The sequence below is a fragment of the Numida meleagris genome, chromosome 4 (assembly GCF_002078875.1).
Source record: "Numida meleagris isolate 19003 breed g44 Domestic line chromosome 4, NumMel1.0, whole genome shotgun sequence".
Classification (NCBI taxonomy): domain Eukaryota; kingdom Metazoa; phylum Chordata; class Aves; order Galliformes; family Numididae; genus Numida; species Numida meleagris.
Window position 1 is genome coordinate 4922961 of NC_034412.1, and position 27964 is coordinate 4950924.

General features: G+C 44.2%; 1 protein-coding gene across 1 annotated transcript in view; it reads right to left on the minus strand.

Moving 5' to 3' along the window:
* Nucleotides 8537-27964, minus strand: part of SPATA16 (spermatogenesis associated 16) — an 86509-nt gene continuing 67081 nt past the window's right edge. Inside the window, exons 9-11 of the mRNA XM_021397136.1 lie at nt 23369-23533; nt 19198-19281; nt 8537-8903 (exon numbers count right to left, since the gene is read on the minus strand). Of these exons, the coding sequence (XP_021252811.1) occupies nt 8688-8903; nt 19198-19281; nt 23369-23533 (465 nt within the window). The 3' untranslated portion in view covers nt 8537-8687. The remainder of the gene's footprint in view (nt 8904-19197; nt 19282-23368; nt 23534-27964) is intronic.

Here is a 27964-nt window from a genome sequence, read left to right on the forward strand (position 1 = left end):
GCATCTTCAGCCTGGTAAATTCCAGATAAACAAGTTGCTGCAGAACTCCTGCTCTGACTTTTTACAATGCTGGTTTTGACAATAGAGCTGTAGATGCAGCTTTGTCACAAGGTCTGCTTTTGCTTGTAGAACTTCACATCATCAGCCTGTGAATGCAGGAGCTGGTGCTGCTGCTAGCTTATGAAATAGTCCTGACTAAACAACCCTCCTGCTTGAGAAGACTGCTGTAATTTCAAAATGAAATGCTCAACGTTGCTATAAAGACGTCTGGGCTAGTTCATAACCCAGAAATGAAACGAGGATTTGAGGAAGTGAAATATTTGATTGTGGTGCAGCCTCTGCACAGGCTCAAGGAAGAGAATTAAGTAAACCAGATCTCTTCCATTTAAGGGTCAGTCTGCTTTTTAAATTCTGGTTCTTGTCTACAGAAAATGCAGCAATTGGGGTGACTCTAAACTGTTGCTATCTTTAAGAGGAAATACAGATACATATCCATGCACATCTGTATTATGTCTGAAGCAAGGTGCTCTGGATTTTGTATGGATGTGCACATTTCTGTAACTTCTGCTGTTCACTAGGCTGTGAAATGAGGAGAATGGAAAAATGGTTTTCCTGGGTTTCTTGTCATTCCTTCTGTAGTTCCTCTTCCTATTTTTCCTCCTTCCCTTTAAAAAATTAAAGCCGAGGTAAGGTAAATAGCAACTTATTCATAGTAATGAGTAGCAAAACCAGTGACGTTGAATTTGTATCTTTCTTTTATGAGCTTCAAGTTTGCGAACTGAAAGAATAACGTATAGTCAATGAAGGTGCCAGTTTCTTCATTCTCCTGACTCTGAGAATGGGATGTTTGAGATGCTTTTCACCTAAGAGGAGGTATCTCCAAGCAAAGGCCGTTCTCTAGCAGCATGTTTGCTGTCTTCCCCATTGGCACGTGTATCTTGAAGTTCTGGGTAATAGTGCTCAAAGAAGAAAACTTCTTGGAGAAGTAGCGTGTTGTGTACATTTCCATGGAGTTCATCCAAGTATGCTCTTCAATATTGTGATGCGGTCATGGTTTGTGTTATCAAGCGGTAGTTTGGAGGACATCTAGGCAGATGGTAGATAAGGAAGAAACAATGTATTTGCTTGCTTTATTAAAAAACAGCAAGGAACTCACTGCCCTGAGACTCAAAAGCAGCCAGCAGTTGGCCAAGAGCCCGCGGGAAGCCTGGAACACGTGTCAGGGTTGAACGCTTCTTTAGCTGACATCTGAATCACGGGTACTTCCATGGCTGAGCCCGGGTTGTGCAGCCCAACCTTTCACAAAGCCGTACCTATAATTCATAAACGCGCACTCACTGAAAGCTATTAAAGCATTTATGGACTAAGACAATTAATCTTTTATAGGTTTTTGTTGAAAGAGAAGAGGTAGAGAGCTTACAGCTGCTTGAGAGCACCTGTTTCTGAATGCGTTGTAGATTCAACAGGACGGCTTGACCTGTATTTTGCAGGAAAATAGTTGCCGCTTCAAAAATAGGGGCTGAAAACTCTGCTGTGAGATGGATGTTTACAATCTCTGAAAGCCAGCCATCAGAGACAAAACAGGGGCTAGCCAGAACGTACTTTAAAAGCACAAAAGCTGTTGAGAGCTTAAAATGTTGGCTGAATGCTCTACACAGCTGACATTGGAAAGGCGAAGGCAAACCAGTGCCACGTTCTTTGCCTTGGGACTGTTTTTTAAGTGCAGAGCCAGAAACCTGCTCTCTCCCATCAGTAACGAAAGCTAGAATGGTAATGAGAGCGCCATGAAAACAAACTAATTAAACATCTTGTGAAATAGATTTAACACTGTCAGACGCTAGGCAAACAAAAGTCATTTTTAGATAAGAACATTACTACTACTTAGGGCTGAATTTTCGTCTGGCACAGAGCATTCTATCAGAGCCTCTATACAAATGCAACGATGCATTTGTATGTGCCCAGTTAAGGCAGTTAGGAGTGCAATTACCACTCTACCTGCAAATTGTAATTGGTTTAAGCTGCCCGGGTGCTTTTATCAGCAGTTTCACATATTGACTGGTTTTAAAGTCTGACTGTAGTGGGAGCCGTCCTCTGATGCTGAAAAGAGTTATATATATACACATATATTTATAGTCATTAAATACTTACAAAGAGATGTGAAGCATTCTTTTATTTTTATCTTACATAGGGAGAGCTATGGGAGGCCTAACACAGGCACTTCATATTTGGCAAGTTAAACACTTAAAGTTCGGATGTTAATATAAATATTGGTAGAAAGAGGAGAGCCTTTATACCTCTCACTTGCCCCTCTCTTTCCAGTACCTCAGCTGCTTTAAGGGCCAGGGGGGAAGGAAGTGGCTTTTGGCCTCACGCTGGAGAAATGGAGAGCCCAGCTTTGCTGCTCAGCTTACCGGGGGCTCCCTAGAGCCCATCTCATCTCAGGGTGAAATGAAGTTGTGCCCACCACAGCCCAGAAGCAGGCTGTGTTCTGCTCCACCTGCAAAGGCAGCTCGTGTTTCCCTCTGTAGCAAAAATGCTAAGTCATGGCCTGAACCAGTGATTGTGCACCTGGTGGCAAGGCAGGGCCCACCCAGGGGAGCTCAGGTGCACGCAATGAAATGCACCTGAGCGGCTGGAAGGGCTGGAGCCAGCATGTACCCCTTCCCAGAGCTCAGTTAAGGGCTGGCAGTGGAGGTGAGGTATCTTGCTGGAGATCCCTGCCTACCTGAGGCTTTCTGAAGGACAGCAGCTTCTTTCCTTTCTGTGCCCATGGTTGCTGTATTTGAGGAAACCCTCACTTGCCGTAGCCTGGGATCTTGCTACTCTGCTGTCATTGCTGTGCTTTCCGTTGCGTTACATCCTGTTGCCTGTGAGGATCAGATCAAGGATGGCTTCTTCCCATCTCTCTTCCACCACCACCACTTTCCTCATCCAGAGATCGAGGACGGCGCAGCAGCCTGGTAAGTGTACCATCAATCTGTTTATGGATTCTTCTAAAATAGGATCGACTGGAATATAAATTGTGTTACCTGCGCTCTTGGAGGCTTTGTTTCGCGTACAGTTAAAAATGGTAATGCTTGTTTGTCAGTGTTGGGAGATGCTGGCTACCTCTCTGCACTGATGTGCTCATAAATATTCAGCTTCTGTCTTTACCCAGACAGTAACTTATTGGCTGTCTTGGAGTGTAGGCTCTTACATGCTTTCTGCTGCTCTGTGGTGGCAAAGATGATATTTCAGTAGTTTCTCCTGTGCTTCAGCATGGAGAGGATGTAAATATGAGCATAACTGATTCTGAAAATCTGTCTTTTCCCTGTGTTTCAGTGGCTCGTGCATTAGAGCTGGATATGGCTGGCAAATCAGCGCTGATTGCTAATTAAAAAGCTGAATATATTAAGGAGCTTCGCACATCCATTTCTCCCTCAGACTGAAACTCTTGCTGTATGAGCGAGTGCTAGTGAAGCTCTAACGGAGGCAGTCTAATTACTTGCCATTTCTCCTTTGACTTAACAGTTCATGAATTACAGTAGTTCTGACTGACAGATCGTTGCTGATTACTAATTAAATGGCAGAATGCGGTTCTTTGCACCTCCAGCTTTTTACCCCCAGAACAGGTGACGCTCTCCATCCTAGCAAAAAAAACTTTTCCTTCTTGTTTGTTGGTATGTGGAAGCTGATGGTCTCATCCCTCTGGAAAACAAAGATCCTTAGAGCGCGTTTAACAATGGTGGAGGATAAATATATTTCAAAAATAAAGTTACTGCTGTGTTGCTTATAAAAGAGGCTTTGGAGAGGAGCTGTTGAAGGCAGCATAACAACTCAGCGTGTTTCCTGGCACTCCATTCTCTTACGGATTGCCTCAGCCCTCATTTAGCGAGCACACAGAACAATAAGCGTTTTAGCCCTTTATCTGCAGAAGGGGACAATTCACTCGCTGCCATAGGTACTCCGTAGGTCACCCAAACACTGGAACAAACGTGGGGATGGATTGTCTTTCTTTTTCTTTCTCTTCATTTGTCTTTTCAACAGACCAGGGTTTAATCTGCTTCTTGACAGTATTACCGCTCTCCTAATCAGGGAGATGTTTTAACTTGTGATAGCGAACTGTAAAAACGAGCTGCAGAGGCTGGGAATTCTTGCGGTGATGTTTTCCCTTTAGTCCCAAATGGCAGCGGGTAGAGTAATGGACAGGCAGTAAACCAGTGAACTCTGCTATCACTTTTCCCACTCAATGCTGAAATACTTAGTTCCCTTCCAGACTTAAAACCAGGAGTAAGGGCTCATTAAAATTGCTACAGACCACTTCAAATCAATGCGTTCAGGGTACCTTCAGCCTGGTAAACTTGTCTTTGTGCTGATTTCCATCGCTAACATTGTTCCAAAAATGTCATAGAACTTTTATCAGTGGTTCTTTTTAGGACCCTGAAAGAAAACTGTGCTCCTTTAATCTCTTAGTTCGTGAGCATGTCCCAAAGTGTGTGGCCATTTCTATACATAGTTTGTAAAAGTCTTATCAAAGATGATGCTCAAGAGCAGTGGTAAAAAGAAGTGGTACGTTACTTGAGATCCCGTATATCAAAAAGTGTAAAAATTCCTGGCGTATGGGTGATCATAATGGTCCCTTCCAGACTTAAAGTGTATTACAGAGAGGAACCACAAAAGTCGTTTTTAAAATTTAAGGCGTTCTTTTCTTAGTTAGTAATTCTTCCTGTCTGAATATCGCTCTTCACCTTAAGCAAAACAGCGATTGTGTTATTACTGTGAGATAATAATAAAAGCCTCAGCATTATTGCAAGTCAGTACCTGTAATAAATGTAAACCGTGGAGTTTTGATGGGTCGTGGAAACATCCCCTCCTCTCTGCCCCCAGATCCCCCACCAGTATTTAGGATCACTGCTGTTACCAGCGACTCCAAGCAGTTCATTTGTGCAAAGAGGAGGATCCCATGCCATCGTGGCAGGCCCAGCAGAGTCACCTTGAGGAAAGCTTTACAAGTGATGTGATATGTTGAAGTTGGCTTTTTGGGCTGCGAGGTTTCTGCAAACGTTTTCTGATACTGACGCGTGCAACTGTTGTTCATAACAGCGTGATCTTTCAAAGAGAAATTGGGAGATTTTTACAAAGGTGGATGGGAAACTTTGGGAAGCAGGACAGCTGCTTCTACCCGGTGCTTCCAGCGCTTCCCCAGGACCTGCTGTGCCTTATTGGCTGGATGTGCACAAGAAATGTGAGGTCTGCCTACCCTGGCAACCCAAGGGAATCCCGGGGGCAGCCCCCAGCGTAGGGCAATTCCCTGTTCCCTCTTGGTGAGGAGCCTCGGCCCGCTCAGCAGCACGGCTGGTGCAGCAGTGGGACCCTCCAGAGGCAGGTGGCCATGTGGAGCTGTTTGGCCTCTGCTTTCTCCCATTTCCCTCGACTCAAGAATGACCAGCTTCAAAGCGAAAGTTCACTGCTCTAATTGAATATTCTCCGTATTGAGAGGGGTAAAAATAAACATTCTTCTCAGTTTATTCACGCATAAACTAGGATCATCCAAGTGTGACATCTGAAAGGAACTACATGATTATAATCTGAAATGAGAACAAAGGTTCATCTTGTGCGGTTTCTCGTGGCTTTTTGTTTTTTTTTTTTCTTCACTGCAGACTTTGAAAAAGGAAAGGAAAGAATCTTAATACCATTAAAGCTGAAGAAAGCCAGGGCCGTGAGCCTCATCGTTAACCTTTTCAGTATTCTGCTGGCTGATTGTCCATCCGTTCCACCTTTTCCTCTCAGGTTAATGGGGTGGTTAACAGGGGAGGACAGCAATGGTTGGCCAATCGCGCTACAAAGCAAACTGAAAAGGTTGAAGCCATGCGCTGTATTATTCATGGGCTGTGCCTGGCCGGGGTATCTTAGATCTCATGTCTTCTCGTGATGAATTGCAACAAGAGCAAGAAACAGCCAACGTGAAATTGGCTCTTGTGACAACGATTGTAGTTCAATCGGGGAAAATGTAAAACTGCGTCCTGCTGTTGTTCTGTCCTTTGGGATTAAAGATGTACAATCGCATCTAGACCCTGAATAAGGAACAAGTTGCCTTTGTATAGATCCTCAGTTAGGCTGCAAGTATGACACTGTGTGTGTATCTATCTGTCTTCTAATTTCAGCCGTGGTCTGTGTCTTGCAAGTAGTCTGGTGTCTGATGCCCCTCCTATGTCTTCTGTATTGCTAAACTAGTGATGTATAGATTTCTTAGCGTTATGCTTCTTCTTCTTGAATGGTGCTTGGTTTAAAGGTGTTATCTGGTAATTTCTGGAGGGAAGACCTAGGATGGGCTGTAAGATGTTCCTCGTTCTCAGGAGTTTGCAATCCGTACAGTCAGCTTTCAAGGAGAACTTAATACCAGTGTTGTGCTGTCCTTCATTCTTGGCGTGGCATGGAGTTGGAGGCAGATACTTGCTGAGGCGCTCAGAGTTGTTTTACATTTTCCTTCTGATTGACTACAGAGGGAGAGCAGCAATAGCATACTGCTAACGTGAAGCCAAGCAGGGAGTGCCATTCGTGTATCTTCTAGTTTGGTCTTTCCCAATGGTATCATCTTCCACTGGTGGTGTATTTAGCTTTTTTTTTTTTTTTTAGCTAAGCCCCCCCTTTGACAGAAGAGACTTCACAGACAGCAAAAGTGAGAAATGTTTAAGACCGACCACTGAGCCCTCCGTGAGCCACAGTGCTATAGCCAAACAGTTAAAAAGATCCACCATACCTGGAGGAGCTCGCTTTGCTTGTGTTCATTGTCCCTTCCAGGGCTTGGTGCAGAAATTCTGGCATTTACAAGGAGGTGATGATGGCAACAGCAAGCAAAAGACTTATGAGGCAGTCTTGGGAGAGGATATTTTTACTTATTTTTTTTCCTCCTTAAATTGGTATCGTGTTCTTTGCATTTCATTGAATGGTTTCAACTGTCAAAAGTTGCCTGGGGCCAGTGAACCTAGCTGTTGACAGATAAATCATCTTTGTGACCCAAAAAATGATGCGATGGAGGAAAACAAATGCCCGTCATTCATTTGGAAACTAGCCTTTGGAACAGAAGTGACCTGAAAATGGAGCTCCGGGGGAGTGGTCTTAGTTGTGTGCTTGAGTAAATCACTTGCATGCAGATTTGGGCCTGGGCCTCAATGCGTTACAAGCGGGCATTTTTGGAAGGCAGCAACCCCCCTTCTCCCCAACAGTGGCTTCTTTCATATTTCTTTTGTGCTGTTTCACAGATGATTTCTTCTGACAACTGTGTTAGGCTGTGGCTTTCTAGAGGCTAAAGGGCGCTGTAGCCAGATGTTGGCCCAGATGTTTCGGACACCTCGCAGATTGATTTGGGCAATGGCTTCTCTCTCTCTCGCAGTGATGAATTGATCGGAGCACCTTTTTTCCTGCCCTACCTGAATATCAGCTATCTGAAAGGGAACAGCTGCACCATGTCTGGGGTCTGGGGTTCTCACAAAGCCCCTCGCAAAGATCACCTGTTTTTGTTGCACTTTATTCTTTGTCATCGTTCTAGGTAAAAATGCATGATTTTGCATAAAATATTGCAGAATAGTAAGCCGGTTTACCTCAAATTAAGAATATTTGCTTAAGAGCCTCATGATTTACCAAACTCGGTGTTGACTGTGACTTGATGATCCGTGGGGAGCAGTCTTTCTGATTTAGTGTGTGTCTGCTCATCAAAGATGGATGATTGCCACTACGTGTCATAAAACTTCATCTGACAAAACCAACTCCATAGCGAAATAATGCTGTCTCCAAAGGGCAATAACTCTTCCTTTCTGTGTCCCACATGTTTAAGGAGCTCGAACTAGCTCAGATTTTCTCAGGTTTTCTACTTACCCTGTTAGCAGTGAACAAAGGACCATCAAAGCTTGTGCCAGTTCTTTCTTGGTTTTAAAAACTCCTTTATGAGAGCTGAGGAAGATGGTCTGTAGCAGCTAAAAAGCGGCAGGTTTTAAATGCTTATCTGTGATCATTAAGTGGTTAATTAAGTGGTTAAATACCTTTGGGGTCCTGGATTTCTAATTAAATCTGAGTGCTGGCGAGTGGACTTCTCCTTTCTGCCTTTTTGATTTAAATTTTGAATGAGAACGCGTAAGGAACTGAATCCTATTTTGATAGGGCGAGGTTATTTTCTTACGGAGTAAACACAGAGAATGAAAAGGAAGTGCCAGCCTTAGGAGGGGCTGCATGCACCAGTGCAGGATGCTGACGAACGTCACCTGATAAGGCGATCTCTATTGAAAAGCAGGTCTTTTAATGAATAAAATTTGAAATTATCATCTAATGGAGGAAATTCATCCCCAGCACACAGAGCGGAGCAAAGGACTCCATGTCTTCAACCAAGGGGTGATGCTGGGCTCTCTTCCTTTGTTCAGATGTGCCCACCTAAGCGAGCAGGTGGCTGAGCTGTAACCCCAGCCAGTGCTCTGGAGCTGCATCCAAGTGTGTGTGCAAACCACTGGAAGCCCTCCCTAGCTTTTTCCTCCTGTATGTAGAGAGAAAAACGCATGGCCGGGTGTTACTGTTTAAATAAACATGGCAATTTGAACTAAGCCTTGCCTGGGCGTTTATTCCAGCCAGTTCAGGATAATGAAGTGCAGGAGTGTCTTGTTCCAGGTACCCCATAGCGAGGGAAAGGATCATTAAGTGAAGAGGTGGCATGGGCTGACCTATCCATCAAATATCCGCGGTGCTAATTCTCTTGTTGGCTGTGCGGCCGTGTCTTTAGGGCTGATGAGGGACAGCTTTGTACTTCCTGGGCTCTGATGTTGCTCTGTACTTTGAAGCTTCTTCATTCTCCTCCTCTCCCTCTTCGCTGCTCTCCGCTTTTTGTTCTTCAAGTAACTGTCTTCTACTTGGTATAAGAAGTCTTCAATTATCGCAATCTGCAATTACAAAGAAGTGTTAGAACCGTGTCCCTTCCCCTATGGAAAAGCATTAGAAACTTTTGCAATTAGCTTATTTCAGAACTAATTGTCATTAGAAAGAAAAGCACGTGAAAGCACCCCTGTACAATTGGCTGGAGTAACAGTACACGATTTCTTACTTTTTTTTTTTTTTTGTCCCTTTCCATTTGGATTTCAATTACTTCACTGCTGTGGAATAGACTTCTTTCATTGAAATCTGCGCATTGAATGCGGGAATTTATCACAACTCTGTCTTTAAATGGCATTGAAAAACAGCCACTTTAAAAGGAAAGGATGATGAGGAAATTAATCTCAGGCAAGTCTTTCTTGATAAGGGAAGAGAACAGAGGCTTCTGGCATTTATATGCCAAAAATCAACACATGGAGAAAAATGAGTATTCTGCAGTGCCATGGCACGAACAATTTTTCTATTAAATCAAAATGAAGTTCTGAATAAATATGTTTTCCCATGAAATATAATTCACTGGAGAACACTGTAAAAGGAGAGATGACCTCGCTGTCCCCCGCAAATAAAAACATAATTATTCTAATAAAGGGAGTATTCAGATAGCTTGCAGGGGTGTCTTCAAAACCAAAAATGAATGTCCAGAGCAAAAAAAAATACACATTAATAGTACCGTGTGCAGGTATTCTGCAAATAGCAGCTGTTCAGAACTTCCTGGCTATCTCTCTTCATGCAAACCCTTTGTTGGCTGCTGTGATGCGCACCGTTTCTGTATGGTGAAGATGAGACCCCTCTCCCTTTGCACTCGGTTACACTCAAAACTTATATAATGTGAGGATCTAAAGAATCGATCTTCCAATTGCATTTTAAGCTGCAATCTTTAAAAAAAAAAAAAATAATAAGTCCTAATCTGTCATCCTGACGTGCATTCGGTGGAGCTTTGTGTCGTTAGTCACAATGCTGAGCATTGCCTGCAAATTAATCTGAGTGGGGCTCGCTGTTGTGTTTCTTCCTATATTGAGCTGCTGGGAAGGTGCTCCTCAGCCCTGAGCTCAGAGCTCTCGCTGGTATGAGGGGTGTGCATGTGGTGAGGAGCAGACTAAGCAAGCAGAGGGGCTCATGGACCGTTGCTTCTGCCCCTCGGGGTGCTCAGGAGCTCTGCCTCCTCCTCCCCATGGAGCCTACAGGGGAACCTGGCGGGCACGTGCTCGTGGTTTGCTCCTTTGGTGCCTTGAGGTCCCTTGCAACAGGAGCGCTCCAAGGTCAGGGCTGGCTCTGCTGTGACGTGCTCGCACGGTAGATTAGGGGAAGGCATCGTTATGCCGGGCTCATTTTCAAGGAGCTGAAATAAAAGCTCAGGCCATCATTGATCTGCCAGGAGCGGGCAGGAACGCTGAGAAAGACAAATCGCTCCGTGCCGGGCTCCAGTCTGGGGGCTCAGCCGTACTGCAAAAAACCAAACCCCCCAAGGCCGTTCTGCAACAGACCAAATTACAATGTCTCTGTGACTTCCCTCTGTGATTACAAGGAACCCGTTAGAGTTTGGGAGGAGAGCTTGTGTCTGAGAGAGTGTTCGAAGGAAGGGAAGTGGGAGGCACCAGGGCAGGAGCGATGTCCCCACCGCTCCCTTAGGGCCATCCAGTGCTGGGGACACCCCCTGAGCCCGGGGTGCAGTGGAGCTTCTTCCCAGCTCAGTGCTGCCGTGTGCTTCTCATATTTACGGGATACCTGTCAGCTCCAGCCCCCCAAATAAGTCCTAATACGGCATATCAGGGGCGGAAATAATAGTTGCTTACATAATTGCAATGCTACTGACACAGCTGAAGAGCTGATGATGTTATTTGCACAGCAGTGATGACATTCAAACCCTCGCTGACTTACAATTACGCTGTATGCTCTGAGCCCTGCCATGATTTAAATTACCATACAAACACAATGAAAATACAGTCTCTTGACAAGATAAAGGGGGAAGGGGGTGGCTTAAAAATGCCTTTTTGGTGGCTGCGGTGCTCAGTAGTGCTTATTCATGGCTTTTTAGCTTGCACATTTCATTTTAAGGAAGTAAATTGGAAGCATTATGTCCTGCCTTTTTGCCTTGATTTAAAACCTCCCCGTGCCCGCTCTGCTGCTGCTCGGCTCTGGTGAGCCACCTCTGGGGCTCTCAGGGGGAAATGCTAATTTTTAAAATCAATAGCTTGATTTTTTTTTTTTCCCGATAAGTCTTTTAAAAGGAATCTGTGCGGATGGGAATATGCAGAAGGACATACGTCACAGCCAGCCCAGACGTGACTGGTGTAGGGAAGTGGGATGTAGAAAGGCTTGCAACCAATTCCCAAGCACAGCCATCACTGAGCCCAGGGTTATGCAGCCCAACCCTTTGGCCTTTCTATAGGCTCAAGTGCCACTATACAGAGTAAAGTGCTGCCAAAGCTGACCCTGTGAAAAGCCCTGCAGGGCTGCCTTGGAGCTGCTAGAGCAGGTCCGGAGGAGGGCCATGAAGGTGATCAGAGGGCTGGAGCTCCTCTCTTACGAAGAAAGCCTGGGGGAGCTGGGCTTGTTCAGCTTGGAGGAGGCTCCGGGGAGACCTCATTGTGACCTTCTGGTACTTGAAGGGAGCTTACAAGCAGGAGGTGGACCTGCTTTTTACATAGTCTGATAGTGATGGGACAAGGGGGAATAGCTTTCAATTAAAAGAGGGGAGATTTATTATTAGGAGGGTGATGAGGCCCTGGAACTGCTGCCCAGAGAACTGCGGGTGCCTCATCCCTGGAGGTGACCAAGGCCATGGATGGGGCCCTGGGGAGCCTGATCTAGAAGTTGGCAAACCTGCCCCCGTGGCAGGGGGCTGGAACTGGATGGTCTTTAAGGTCCCTTCCAACCTTTCTATGACTCCGTTCACAGTGGGACATTCACTACTGTTGTGGCCTCAGAAGAGTTTCTCAGCTCTGTCATTCTCAGAGAAAATCAGCTGGATGAGATGGGTTGTGTCTGCCTTTCCTCGGTGCTGCACTTCAAGGTATTTTTGTACTGGTGCAGGGCGAGAAGGTGAAAAGCATAATTAGTGCACCAGAAGTACCTGGATGTGCTACAAGTCCATTACTCTGCTCAGTTCAGAGTTTGTTGGGAAGAGAAAAAGATCTGTGGCCCATGCAGGTACTGAGGTGATCAGTTCATTCTTAGCTGAAATGGTTTTACATTGTTCTCAAAGATTGAGCAGAATGTGTAGATACTTATATTTTTAGAACATTGATCTCATGCCGTTCGTGGCTGCAGGGAAAATACAGATCTGGGGATGAACTGCAGAGGGTCATAGAATCATTAAGGTTGAAAAGACCGCTAAGATCATCTAGTCCAACTGTCAGGCAAGTTAAGGTAGGGTCTTCTCAGGCAAAGTAGGGCTCCCAAAGGGATTAGGATCTGATCCAGACCCATGGGAGGTTTTGACAGCGATGTTACATAGATTCATGCAATGATGAGGAGCAATACACACAAAAATATTTCTGATCCTGCCCTCCTGCAGGTGTTGTCCAGGGATGGAGCTGCCACTCTTGCTCTCCATCAGATTTCATTACAAGGGACTTCAGGAGGGCACTGAGAACACCATGCTCTGCCAAGCAGGACATCCCAGGGAGTTCCCACCTCTTTTTCTGAAGCACCCAGTGCTTTTCTGCTAACACCCAGTCAGTGACTTCTCAGTTTGCCCAAATGTGTCTGGTTTTGCCTTGAAATATGCACGGTGCTAGTGTGTTCTTTGCCCTTCCTAGACACTCAATGGGATAAGGCATCCCACGTATGGTTCCTAATTACATGATATGTGCTAGCTATGAAAAGAGCACATGCAGGTACTATCCATCATGCAGGGTGGCTTTGTCTGAGTCCTGATGGGCCTCAGATGTCATGGAACTTGTCAACTTTGCAGAGAGGAGACTGTTCCAAGGAGCAGACATCCATGCTTGATGGCTTACTGCCAGTCCAAAGGAAGCATCAGGACTTACTGCAAACCGGCTTGTGTTTTTAAAAATACTGACTCTGAATAGAAATACAAAATATCAGTGATAGCAGCTGCCTAAAGAGTTCAGAGCAACACAAATGAAAGAGCCAAGATCCCATGAGGACAAACTCAGTTAGGAAAATAACTGTTCAGAAGAGAATGTAGATGGATGTGCAGTAAGCAGAATCTGTAAAGTGTAAAACTCCAAAAGTATGTGTTACTTGGATGCTGGTGTGTATGGTCTCTGTACTGCCTGAACATCCAAACGTCTTAAATCCTGATGCAAACTGGGGGAGGGGGTGGCAGTCTGAAAGAGGTGATGGGCACTTTTGAAAACGTATCTGGGAACTGTAAATAATGGAGAACGGCTAAAAGGATCTTCTGGCACAAAAGAGCCTATTTTTTTGTCTTGTTTTTAATAAAAACAAAATCCCGACTTGTTCCTACAAGTAAGGTCAATTGGTAAAGGGAGGAAAGAGTGGTTGCTGATGAAGAACTGAAGAAGATAATATTGATGCTGGTGAAGAATTATGTTGGTTAAGAGCCTTACAATGGAGGTGGTGGTTTGGTGCTTTACCAGTCCTTCCGACATCCCTGTCCAGTGCAGTATTTGCTGTGAGCCATCCTGTTGACTCGTGCTGTTTTTCACAGCAGTAACAATACCTGGTGGCAAGTGTTTATAGGGCTGGAGACCTTCTCTAGCAGAGGGCAGCAGGTAAGCTGGCTGCTCATTTATAAGTGACAGCATGATTAGCAAGGGCTGGGGAAATATTTATCTAAATCCCTACGTGGGGACAGTTAATGCCCAGAATTGCCTGTGATTTAACAGCCAGGCAGCTGCAACCAGCTACATTATTCTGATGTTTGAGACATTTACTGCTCAATTGCCGTATTTAGTGGTATTTAAAATTATCCCAGTGACTTATCTCACCCTATGGCTTGGTGGAGTAGAGCAAAGCCTTTCTCATAACAAAACACGCTTTCCCAATAGCACTACAAGTACTTCTGTTGTAGCTGTGATGGCCTGAGAATTATAAGTGATTTATGGTATTAGACTAACTAATTTAGCTGGAAAAAAAAAAAACAACACAAAAACAGACAGGTGTAGAACAGCAAACTTGAAACTTCCTAGGTCTGCTCCAGAGCTGAATAAAGCCATGCATGCCAAAAAGCATTCTGTTTCTTAGTAGTCACCTCCCCTGGTTTTAGATTGCATTGCTGTCCTTGCTGTGATTGGGAGATATTTAATGTGTGGTTCCTAAATAGCTCATTTGATGTCTGGAGGGTGGGGAACAGGCAGGATGCAGTCTGTCCTTCCGGTACAACTAAGGTCAACACCAGTGGAGCATCTTCACTTTTCTTGTATGTGAGAGTCAAGAAGCCAGAGACTCACAAGCGTAGGAGCTGATTTTAGGGACCGGGAATACTGCTAACTCCTGAACCCCACTGCCACCTCTTTCTCACAGGAATAGCTCTGCAAATGTCATAGTGCTTTTATTGTCCCCCCAGTGGTGCTGCATTTACTAATGGGACTTTGGCTGTGGACGTTTCCTTTGTATCGCCTCTCATTCAGCAGGGAAGTTCTCATTTTCTATTCACACGCTCTCCTGACTTTCTCTGCCTGGTTTTAAAACTTCTCTCAGTGCCAGGTTAAAAGCCTCTATGCTGTAGTTACTTCTTGTGCCTTTCGAGGCTGTTGCTAATCCTAAGTTCATCCTTTGCAGAATGTTTTAGCATGTTTTCTCTAAACATAACATGAAGCCAACCCTTGGCCAACTCTAATCAAAATTTAGCACCTTGACCTGCTTGCTCTGCTCTTTGTTTCCTTCACTTTCAGCCTACTTGTATCAGCGCCGCTAATATCACGTTCCTCTTCCATTTGCACTTTCCTCCCTTTATTACACACTGCACATCAGAGTTCCACTCCTCTTCCTGAAAACCTGCTTCTCCTATCCTTAGCCATCCTTTGATTTCCCCCCTCCCTTTTTGCAGTGGATCTGTGCATTCCTGAAATGAAACTTGCAATAGTACTCTGCTGGCCACTGCAATTCAGCAGCATGTCTGCTTTCCATTAACATCATGTGAATCTCCCTCCTTGCTTCTCTGGCTGACCGAGTGCCTGGCATGTCTACAGCCCTTTTCCATGGCTTGGTTTTCAATTAAGAGATAATGTCAGTGGAAGAGCACAGGTCATGAGATAGCGTTCCCCTACTGCCGCAAAAGGCAGAGGTGTAGTAAGCAGAGGTCAACCACTGAGAATCTCTGTGCCTGGCTGAAAGATTACATAATGTTAGGCTAATTTTACTTCATTTCATATTCACAACTATTAGTGCCGTTTTTGTGACATACTTATCCTTATGTAACTTACATCTGTTCTTTTATTCACTCATCCATGTTTGCTCTGTTTTCAGATCTATGAAACAGGCATTCCACTGAGCTCAGCAAATGATGGGCATAATAACTTATCTACATTGCAAAGTATGTGATGCCCTTGAGGTAAACTCCGATGTGAAGGTTTTATGAAGTGTCTCACATGTAGAAGTGTTTATTTGCCAACTCCTGTCTGTCCTTTGGCTGTTCAAATGATGTTAAGAGGATCCTATGAAACCACTACGAAAGCCTAGGGGCTAAATGGAGAAGTAGAACTGCGTTATTATCTTCAGAGAACCACAGCCATATTGGCACCTGCTGCCCTGTTTGGCTCTCCTCTCTTTGGATGTCAGAAGTTTCTGGTTGATGGGCTCTAAAGTATTTGTTTATTTAATGAAATGCCTCTCGCTGTAATATCGTGAGGCTTTATTAATGAATTTATTCTTATGGGGCAGGAAAGCAATCCCTCGTAATAATTCTCTTTGAAAATTGCGGAGAAGTGAAGGCTTTGTGGAGGAAAGGAGAGGCCTTCCCTCCCCTTCATGTATCTCGGATACCATAAACCTCTCCACATTTCCACAGCTGCTTTGAAGTCTTGCAGCTGCCATACAGAGACCTGATTCCTTGAGTTACTTGGAGCCAAGCTTGATCATGGGCCTTATGTATGGCCACGTGGATTTCCCTGAGCAGCTAACGCACAGCGTGTGTGAGGGGGCAACTCCAGCCCCATCCCATAGAAGCCAGCAACATCAGAGCTCACATTTGTCAAAGGGGATGCCCCAGAAAGTCTGTGTAAAATCCCACCGAACAGGGATTTGGAGAGCCTGACCCAGCCCACGTTTCCTTCCCATTCTTCAAGGATCCCTGAGATGTGGTTTAGTCTCTGTAGGAGGAGGGTTCTCCACCTGTGCTCTCCAGCCAGGTCCTGTGGCTGGAGTCTGCAGCCCTGTAGTGCTGAGAGAAGAGTGCTCTCAGCAGTGCTGTTCTCTTTTCTCCAGCTAATTGCTGGGTCATTTTTCTTTTCATTGTATTTAATGCTTCCGAAAATAATTAGCCCATCTGAAAAATTATTGCGCTTAAAAACATACATTTGTCAGCGAATTGGGTGAGCAGCGCAGCGCCCTAAACACTTGAAGCTATGTATGCATTACCGCTTTGCCAGTCCTGTAAGTTCGAAATTGCTCAGATTAATTTCAAACTAATTTGATAAGCCCTCCACTGTGACAAAGGGAGAAGTGTTTGGATGTCGAGCTTTGTGCCCGGCTATGTCAGATTTCAGCCTGAATGACTTTTTATGGCTGACTCTGGAATATAAGGCTCTGAAAGCAGTGGTTTGTAATGGCAGTTCTGACAGACCCTTTAACTATTTGGAAAATAGGCACAGATATAATTCTTCTGCATTAGAGGAAAAACTGTGAGTGCTTTCATTAGGTGCAACAGCTGTTTCTATCGCAAGAGCCAAACTTCACTAGTGGTAGCATAGCTGTCAGCTTCTCCGAGTTCTGCGTTTATAGCTGATTGTATAACTCCTTTATGTTCCTTTTCACTTTCCAATGTATGTAAATTAATTCAATAGCAAAAATACAAATAACTGCCTTTAACCGGATCTGTGTGAAGGCTTCTTTGGAGGCGCCTACAGCCACAGGCGTGGGGTGGGCCAAGAGAACCACTGGACTTCTTACAGTGGCTCCAGCAGCAATCCGTGCCACGTCAGTTGTCAGTCCTCAGATTTAGTCCCCCTTTGTTGTGATCTCCTAAGGTCCTTGAAGCTGGTGCAGCATTCTTAATTAGAGCTGATTTAAATGATGCATCATCAAACCCACCCCCAGCCAAGAACCAAGCCTCTTGAGTGCTTTCCTCCCTCCTCTATTAAGAAAGAGTTTCTCTAGGAACAGACAAAATATGCTGAGATGAAATGTTGGAGAAAAGTAAAGTAGAGGAGGGGTATTTGATGCTCTCTTTTTTTCTTCGTTCTGAAATAATATAGAAAAAGACTTCTGTATTACGAAACAAACATTAAGTTCTGCTTGGAACAGGATGCCCCAAATCAGGCGCAGTTATTCAAGCTGTCAGAAATGAAATGCAAAATTATGTTCTCAATGCAAACAAATTTTGGAGCACCGCATTTTAAAATGGCAGAGAGCAGATTTTCGGGCATGGAGCAAATTTTATTCCTAAATATAGAATTATGCACAGCTTTGTGTGGTGTAATTTGGGGTGCCTGTCCATTTTTAAATGTTAGCTTGATTTTGGTTATGATTATACTGAAGGTTGAAGGATCCAGAGAAAAAGATGTACATAAAGAAGTATGAATGCACCGAAAGGGAAAAAAAATAACACATTTTACTGAATTTACACTGAGATAGTAGCCAGCCTGTTAGAATACATGGAAAACCTTGCAGTACCACCAGTAGCCTTTTAACAAGTTTTCAATATATTTTCCAATTTCTATGAACTCGGTCTAAATTTCAGCCAAGATCTTTTCCCTGTGGTCACCCAAAGTTGTGAAAATCTGGCACCTAAACATGGTTAAAATCCCCAATTTTGGAAAAAACTTGGAAAACCATATCTGACACTTAAGTCTGTTGTCTATGAATGGGAAGAAAAACTGCCCAAGTACAGGGTATTAGTTATTTGTCAATATATCATTGACTCTTTGTGTTCATGTTGTCATGAACGTTGATTATATAGAGCAGGAGATATGTGTGTAATTGATAAATACATGTAATTGCATATCACACCCAATGTTTGCATTGCAAAGGCTTCTCACACAATTCGCTGGCAGGTGTGAGAGATTTAGAGAATATCCTGGTGCTCTGGAAAGTGATGTGAATACTTAATGTTTGGTGGTGGTGGTTTTTTTAACCTCATGAGCATTCAGAGGAGATGAAAGCCAGGTGTTTCTTAATTTTGGGTGTGGATGTCTTGCTTGCTTTCTGCAAATATTCTGTAGTTTGGGAACTTTGCTAGGAGCCGCCTACCTCAGGGCTGGAACTTCAATCCAAGTGACTCATAAATAGTGGCTCTGGGAGGCCTTGCTCCCTCCGCTCCCGTTATTTGTTTCAGACACCTCCATCACCCCTCCTGGCCCTACACATGCTGATGCAGTGCTGAGACCTGTCTGTAAGCCCTGAATATCAAAGTGGGACAATGTTGAGACCTGTCAGTGCCAACATTGCAACCCTCTGTCCTCCTGTTGTGATATGGGGTAAGCGTGCATCCCAGACCTGACGGAGCCGTGGAATCGGTGTCGGAGTGATGCCGTGACCCAATGGCAACGTTTTCCCTTCCTGGTGATACTTTGCCATCCCTATTCACAGGAGGGGCCAAATGTCAATGGTGTCGAATACCCAGAGCGAATTGCTTTGGTTTGAAGGGCTCTGTGCAAATGCAAGATGCTTCTGTTACATCCCAACCTGACCTATTACTCATTACACGGGGTCAAATTCATCTGCACAGAGAGCCAACGCACTTGACAAATCCTGCAAAAATTGCCTTGCCCGGTTGCTGTGCAGAGCCTCAGAGAGGCATTCACATGGCTGTCCTGTCTCACATCGCCAAAGCCTCATTTGTGCTCCACTCAGGGACCTCATTTGTCGGGATGAATTTTGTTCCCCCGCAGCTCACCCCGGACAATTAACACAGTACCTCGTACAACAAAGATACAAGAGAATGACAATTACCAGCCAAAAACAAGCGATGCGGGTTTCTTTTCATTTAGCTAATTGCATGAGGCTATTAATGTGGCCAAAGATCAGCAATGGGGCGAAAGCAAGAAATGAATATGTATTAGCGGGCAGCGCCGGAGCGCTCGGAGAGTTTGAGGCACGCGTCGGCTTTCAGGTGGCACCCACCTCCCTTTCCACTTTGTGAGCAGCTGTGGCTCAGGTGGACATTTACTCCCCGAGGAACAATATGCTCCTCTGCCCTTTGCTGCAGGTTTTTACCTTCTCGATTTTATTCCACACACGTTCTTTATCGCTCCTTCTTCCTTCAAGGGTGTCCATGGCATCTGCCATTAACGACTGCAGCTGTGGCACCAAGATAAAAATTATCAGCGTGGAATTCGCACAGAAATAACTTCTCTAAATACACAGATTAAAACCTTATTAAAAAATCATTTGTACGCTGATGATTTTATTACTCATCTTTCACACAATGAGCACCGCCACCTCATCTTTGCTTCAGCCATTACGCTGTATTATTGTGGATGTAAAATACTTAACAATGGGGGGAAAAAAAACCCTGGAAAATTTGTATTTAAGTCTATAAGGCTTAAATATATGTGGTAAATGTTTATACTTGGTAAAGAAGGACTTGGGCTGTAAAGAATACAGGTTCCATATTTCATCCCCTGCTGTCTGAGGTATTCTGTGTTGTACATGAATGCTTTTTAGCATTTTCTCCCAAGGCTAATGCATCATAATTTAGGGCAGCATGTAAAACTGCACAAGAGGACAACACTAAAGCTGAGATGCTTTTACTGTAGCTGGAAGTATCTAGCTCATTTCCTCTTCTTTTACTATCCTCTCTCTTTGCGGACCCTTCCTCCTCCCCATCATTCAGCACAGCACACCATAAAAACAAGGCTGGCAACTTCTAGTGTAAACTATAAAAAGGAGATGTAGGAAAACGCTTGCTAATCTGTGCTTAGAGGGAAGGCTAAAATTTGGGTTTGCTCCAGTATTGCCTCACTCCATTCCTTTCCCAGGTGCTAGAAAATGCTTTGGGTGCTCTCAAATCGGAGATGTGGGTCTGCCCTGCTAGGTTTATTCCAAAATGCTTAGTTGTTGTTGGTGACTCTTCCCAAATTTGCTGCTCATCACCAGTCTAGACAGACCGGTGATAATAACAGAGTGTGAGGATTCATACAGAAATTGTCACTTCTTGCTGTACCTAGACAGGCAGCGGTTTGATGTGAGCACAAGAGGAGTAGAAACTCCAGATGTCAGTGTTTAGATTTGTCTGAGCCAGATACAAACGTGCTGCTTTGAGACCCAGGGAATGGACTTCTATTCCCTTCACTTCAGCTTCGCATCCTGATTTTTGGAGTTAAATTTCCCCGTCTGCATACCAGCACAGGACAGAGGATGAGGTGTCTTTTGAACCTGAAGGTAAATGTATGAGGGTCGGTTCTAGCCTGCTTTTGTGGTGCTTGTGCAGCCATTAAATTGATTCTTATTGGCCCAAATATTTGATGAAAACTTTTTTTTTTTTAAGTTGTGCATCAGTATTCATGAAAAACAAAACAGCAAAATTCTGCCTCTGAGTCTAATGTGAAAGGAGTCAAGAAGCTGTCAGAAATTTTCCATCAGAATACTTTTATGACAGATAATCTCCTTCTATGACTCCAGAATAGACACAGCCCAGAGATTAAGGGTATTAAAGGCGGAAGAGGCGAAGCACAAATCCTGCGTTAGAGCGGGCAGAGCAGAACCAGACAGGGAAGGGCAGGATGGCCAGAGTTTGTAACTGAAATGGCTGTTTGGAGCTAGCCCCATCCTGCATGAGTTGAGGAGCCCCAGTAGGGCAGGGAGTGGGACGTTGGTCTCACACCCCACGCCCAGTCAGGACAGAGACCTCAATGCTTTGGGCAAGAAGGGAAACCAAGAAACGTGGCCATTGAAGTTGGGTGGATGATGGGTGTCCCGGTAGAAAGGGCCCAGGATCTGCTCCAGTTTTCATTTTCATCACTCAGAGTTTGTCACTGGCTCTGCTGGCAGAGAAAATGTGAATGCGACAGGAAAGGACAGTTGGCAAACCTCAGTAATTCTCCCAAAGCTGATCTTTTTTGGAAAATCCCCTCCAAGGAAAAAATGCTATATTTTAATACCTTGTCCTCATTTGATTTTAAACCAAAATGGACTTATGTTTTTTTCTTTCTTTCTTTATTGTTTTTTAACAAGCATTCATCTTGATTTATCAACTACAAATAGGATGACAGCAAAATCATAAACCTCATACGAATCTTGTTTGGGGTTTTTCCTCCCCCCTGTTCAACTGTTTGAGTTAACTGAGATCTTTATTCTCCCAGGGTCTGTGAATAAATACTCATCTAAAAAGGCCTCAGCTGAAATTCTCCGTGCTATAGATTAGGACTCTATTTATTTAGTTACAGGAAGACATTTACAGAGAAGAGTTTATAACTGAAATGCCTTTGGGATCCTTGCTGGATCAGTGCAAATTGCACTGTTATAAATTCAGCATGTTTTAAGCTTTATGCAACTTATACTGTGTGTGATAATAAACATTTGACATCTTTAGCATTTTCCAACCACACAGTTTAACTGCCTTCCTTGGTCACAAAACCTCTTCTCCATTTTACCAATGCAAAGTCAGAATGACCTCAGAGGAATTACTTTAAATTTTTATTAGCACAAGTGAGATTAGAATTCGTCCAGCTGAGTATTCGTCATGGAAAAATATGTTTAAAAGTTCATAGATATCTCCCAGAAAGGTGGCAGAGGAGCGAGCAGCAGGTGGAGGGATGTGGGCGCTGCCATCCTGTCCCCATGGCTGTGGGCATCCAGGGCACCCAGATACAACCAAGATGGAGAACAACTTTTTTCAGGGGCAAATAGTGAGAAGACAAAGGAGAACAGTTTAAAATTTAAATAGGGGGGACTTAGGTTTGCTGTTCAGGGGAAATTCTTTACTTGGAGGGTGGTGTCCAGAGAGCTGTGGGTGCCCCAGACAGGTTGGATGGGCCCTGGGCAGCCTGAGCTGGTGGGGGCAGCCAGCCCACGGCAGGTGTTGGGACTGTGTGGGCCTTAAGGTCTCTTCCAATCCATTTTGTGATTCTGTGACTCAGCTGTGATGTGATCATGCACCAGAGGAGCTGTGCCGTGCAGGCTGGTGCCACCAGGAGAGGCGATGGCCATTAATTACTCCACAGTGGAGAGGCTCTGCACATTTGTGCTTGTAGCCCTGTGCCTTGACGCTGTAGTGCCTGAAGTTTCCTAAAATATTCTGGCTGCAAAGCATCTACGCTTCCCCTTGCATATACAGATATAGCTTACAGGAAGATGACAGGACAAAGGGGGAAAAAAAAAAGTGAATGCTGAATTAATGTATTTTAATGCTCTGGATGGAATAGCTGGTAGAGATTTTCTGCCTTTCTCTTTTAGGAGTCATTTTTACCCCAGGCTCCATAAACAAAGCGCAGGGGTTTCATTGAAGGATTTCTGCCCTGTCATTTAAACCCTGCAGGAGGAGCCCAGCCCCTGCTCTGAGGGACTGGAGCCCTTGGGGACGGCCTGAAACCTTCCCAAATGTTTTCCTGGAGGGGTCAGGCACGAGAAGACTGCACTCCAAGATACAGGCAGCAGTGTAATAGTCTGCGCCTGGCTGGGGATGTACTGAAAATATTGCAGCCTGGAGAAAGCCTATCACTGAATTATGTACCAATAACTCCAGAGCCTTTAGTTGGCCTTGAAATGTGGGCTGGCTGAGGCTTAATACTTAATACTGGCAAACTTGCATGAAAAGGAGAATACCTTGTAGGAATGCAGGCTCTATGCCATGCTGATGCCTCTTGTCTGCATTCTACCTCCTGTGGCCACAGGCTGCTGCTCATCCCCGCAGCAAAAGGGAATTGAGAAGCCTTCATTCTGCAGTGCTCAGGAGCCCTGTAGGGCTGCAGGTGGATCCCCATGGGCCGGCTTTGGGAAACCTAAGAGTTTTTGGCAGATCATGGTCAGATCTCCAAAACCGGGCTAAATTTACACGTGGGACAGAGCTGGGAGTGGGAGTGTTTTGTCTCCTCTCCTCTGGTTTAAGCAGATCTGGCCTGCGTTGCTGCAGATGGCTCCTGATGTTAGGTATCTCAGTGTAGCACAATCTGAATAATTGCAATCATTTTTCCGGACTGATTTGGGCAGGTCTGGGGGAAAAGAAGAGGTTTTAAAAAATATGCCTACGGATGAGTCATGCTGGTTCTGTAAAAGTCATCCTTGCAGGTGATTAGCACCTCTGACAAGGCATTGCAGCAGGATTTTAAAGCTACATCAGGTCCACGCATTCGGAACAATGACCCCCTGAGAAAACTGCAGCACAGCGCTCTCCCCAGCCCTCCCCTCCCTGCAAAAGCAAAAACAAGGATTAGAAACGAATGCTCACCAGTTCAGTATCCTGCTGACTGATGTCCTGCAGATAAGGGATGGATGCTAGCTCAGCCATCGCTTGATTAATCACCTGGGATTGCTCTGTGACTTGCTGCAGCCGGCCAAGGATGCTGGCGTAATGCAACTTCTCTATCGCACGTGAACACGCGCAGGCATCGTCCTGTTCTCTCAGGGAAAGCAAGAGGGTTAGGTGGGAGCTGTGGAAAGCACGCTGATCCTTTCAGTCTTATGCCTTGAGGCTTATCATCATATATATTTATTTGCGCTAGTAATACTATAAGCAATATGGCATCCAGCACCTTTAAGATAATGCTTCTGACAATCTTATAGAGGAGGAAAATACTTTCTTTTCACAATCTCTCTAGTAGTACTAGAAAAATAAATATGTAGTCATAATATATGTGAAGGGGAGAGAGCAGATAACAAACATGAATGCAATTTTCTCATTTGGAAATGCCTTTTCCATAATCCCCTCTGTTAAATATTATCTGACGGTTATGGATTGCTTTTAAAGTTTCAGTGAAGAGGTTGAGGAAACCACGCCGTGTCTGAGCCTATGGTTTGTTTGCAGACTGGAGAAATCCACAGTTTGTGAATGCACAACCTTGAGGAGCTAACACTGCAGAGGTGGTCTCTGATCCTCTGGGCACGTGGTAAATTACAAGTATGAGAAGCTCAGCCAAGTGCTTGCAAAAAATCTCAGCACTTGCTGAAATGTTTGATGGATGGCAGCCTTACTACCATATTTTCAAAAGTGTTCTGTTGCCAAAAATGCAAATGAACACCCTACTGAGATTTTCAAAAGCAATTTGGCCTAGATTCTCGACGAAACGTAGCCATTGCATATCTGTATACTCAGCCATTCTGAGCAAAATTTCCATTCATCTAATCAGGCTTGTGAATGTATTTAAGTGCTTGAAATTACAAGCATTGGCATAGATTTTTCAGAACCACTTCCAGTATTTTTAGCAGACCTTTCTTCTGGCAGTTCCATATGGTGGCGTGCTGATGCTGCCATTCCTATACGCTTTGGTTCCCAGATAGCTATCTCTAGGTCCAGTCATGTACTGGGCAGAGTGAGGTTTTAAAATAAATTTATTTGGGTATCCTATTTTTAAATTAACTTTTCTTGACAAGGAATCTTGGTCTTTTGATCTTCATTTTGGTTTTGCAGACACTTGTACTGGGAGAGCATCAAGTGGTTACAGAAATCGTTATCAAACTGACTACCAACGTAATAACGTTATGGTTGGACTAGATGATCTTAGTGGTCTTTTCCAGCCTTAATGATTCTGTGATTCTATAATTTTTACATCAAATCTAAGAATTTAATAGAGACGCTCTTCTTGCTTTCTGAACATCTTGTAAGACTCCTTAAGAAAAAAAGCTTAGTTTCCTTTCAACCCTAGAAAAATAAGAATAGTCCCGGTATGGTTAATTTTACTCCTTTTAACACAATGTATAGGATAATTATAGAGAAAGATAAAATAAAAGACGATATGTTGGAGGTCAATATCAGGAATCCAGCTATAATCTGGGAATTCCGGACGTGAAAGCAACTGAAAAAGAAAGAACTGAGCCAGTGAGTGGGTATTTCCATCAGCATCAGGCTCTGCACAAGGAAAAGGAGCTCTGGTCAGCAGTTCTCTGAGAATTGCAGTTAGCTCCAGTCAGCTGTGTTTGGAGAGGTTAATTTAGACCCAAGTATCACTGAGCTGGAGGTGCCAGCACGTTAGGCAATACCTCTTTTGAGAGAAGTGTGGTTTGATTGGTCTATTAACGAAAATGCTAAGAGCTTATTGTTCTTCTCAATAAATGTAACGAAGGGATAAATTCTAAAGAGTAAACAATGGAAAAGTGAAGGAGGGAGATAAAAGATGATGATGATAACAGAAGGACCATTGTGTATAAATAGGTACAAGTAAGACTGGGGTGGCAATTGAGTCTCTTATAATTCAGGTTGAAGGTCTTCATTGTGTTTCAGCGAGAGCAGGAATGTCAGAAAGCCCAACTAGTTCTAAGATGGATTTTACTCAAGAGCAAGATATTATGTGATTTGACTTAGGGAGCCAGCAGAGCTTATCAGTCCTACCTTCTTATGAACGTCTATTGGCCCGTCTCTAAGAGGGCAGACCAGGACAACCCACTGACAAATATTTGTTTTGTTTGAAAAGTCCCTTTCTGGGGGCCTGACTTAGTATTGTTGAAGACATCAGCAAGAAAAAAAAATTTCTGTGATCTCTGATCTGTGAAATTGTAAGTCTGACACAATCTAGTTAGTATGGCACTAGAGCAAGGAACAAAAGATCCTTCCACTTGTGCCAGGAGAGGTTCTGGTTGGATATTAGGAAAAACTCTGAAAGAGTGGTGATGCATTGGAATGGGCTGCCCAGAGAGGTGGTGGAGTCACCGTCCCTGCAGGTGTTTGAGCAAAAGGTAGATGTAATACTTAGTGACCTGGTCAGTGGGCAATATTGGTGGTAGGTGGATGGTTGGACGAGATGATCTTAGAGGTCTTTGTCAACCTTAATGATTCTATGGCTCTAAAAAGGGCAAAGGAGCCTGTCTCCAGCTAATCATCGGTGTGTGATGGCCACACGGCTGTGCAACCAGATACAGCTGTGAGCATTAAAATAAGGAGAAGCAATCAGTTAACAAGAGCTCTTACCAACAAGAAATAGTCACACAGCATTGTAAGTGCAGCAAAAGGTTTTTCTCTGCTATTTTGAAATCCACCCAAAACCTTTTTGTGCAAGCACCAAGAAATGAGTCTATTGAGTTGTCAGCTGCAAAAGCAGGTAAGAATCCTCTCTCACCGTGCTGGGTCTGTTGGGGGCTTCTCAAATGACTCAGAAAGTAAAAGCAGGAAGAAAGCAATTTTTTCTCCGCTTGATTCTTCAGAAAAATATTAGAGCGTGTCACATAGCTATGGGACACAAATTGGGCATCTGTGCCAACATGGACATAGCAGTGCTATTTAAGTTTATAGTAGGTAGGAAATAAATAAATAACCAACAGTAGGGTTTAAAAAGCCCAACGGATTAGAGGAGGTTGAACTTAGAGGTGGTGTTTCAGTGACAATGAAAAATGCAGAAAGAGGAAGTAAATAACTGCTGCTGGCAGGAGAAAAAAACCCACAGGGAACCGAACCACATGATGAGAATTATATGAACGATAGCAGGATTCAAGGGGCTATAAGCTGCAGTAAAAAACATAATAAAGTGGCCAAGCAATCAGATGGAGATGAAACCAGCTCAGGTAGGTGCAGTGAAGGTTAAGCAAAGAGCAAGCATTAATAGACACTTCAGTGGAAAAGAGTCGGCTCCTTTAGTGATGTGTTCCTTCAGGTTTTGAGAATCCGGGGATGGAGCCCTGCTTTTTGCTTTTCTCTGTACTCGAGATAGGAGTCATCCCTTCTGCTCCTTCTGCTTATGAAGCTGAATTGCTGAGTGCCAGGAGTGCTAAAACAAAGTGAAGTGGCTGGCCAGCTGGGGTTCTCTCATATCCATTGGCTCTAAATGCACCAACTTTGCAGAGGTCTGGGGTGCCCCTCAGTTGTTCCCGATTGTTGTGGTGTCCTCACTGCTATTATTCTGCTCAAAATCTGAATGAACTTATGCTTCACAAACAGCTCCAAGTGTATCACAATAACAGGCAGAAAAAACCCTCGCTGTATTTCTCTAATGCCCTTGGTACGCCCCAGAAAATGTGCTGAAATTTGAATGTAGCGAACGCTTTACCTCTATTAAAAAAAAAATAAATATAGGCACGAAAACAGCGAGATCTGTACATGCGCACATCGCGCTATGAATCACACAGCAGGTTTTGATCACCCATGGGATGTGCACAGTCTGACAAGCCCTGCTGGCCCCTCCGTTTCTGCTGTGAAGCAGCGCTATGTGCCATGGACCTGGGAGAACGGCAAACTCAGTGCGCACGAAGCAGCAGGAATGAACCCGGTAAAATCACTTGATAGAACAACCACTTGTCAGCACCGGTGATCCAGGTCACGATACGAGTAGGTGGAAGTCTGACTGATACAGCTTTTTCAGGGAAATAAAATAACCTCTGGGTCGTGGCACGTGTTTCTGGGCAGCTGAGGGCTGTGGAGTTTGCCACCTGCAGCAATGACAGCAAGTGGGACCAGGCTGCTGCACCCTCCCTTCTGCCTCCTTGCTTACAGCACCCACATGTCCCTGCGAGCTGAATGGGACCAGCTGTTCTTTATGAAGATGAGAGGGCAAATGAGAAACGCTCTGCTTTTTTAATCATTAGCTTCATGTCTCACCAACAGTCGTGCATGTACAAATCGTATAATTAACTATAAGTTGTGGAGCTGCAAGAAGGAGCTGGAAGAACCGGTATGGATTGTGTTGCCATTGCTTAATAAGCTCTTCAGCACTGAGATGCTTTAGTGGAAAAAATCGTATTAGGACAAGCATGGAGTGCACGTTTGCATTTGCAAATGAAGAAGAGCGTAGAAAGAAATTTTATTCCTTATTCCTGTGTGTTATTAAAAATAAACATCTTCCTTTATTGTCTTAAAGCAAGCAGTTAAGCTAATGCCTGTATCCAAAGTTTGTCTTGCAGA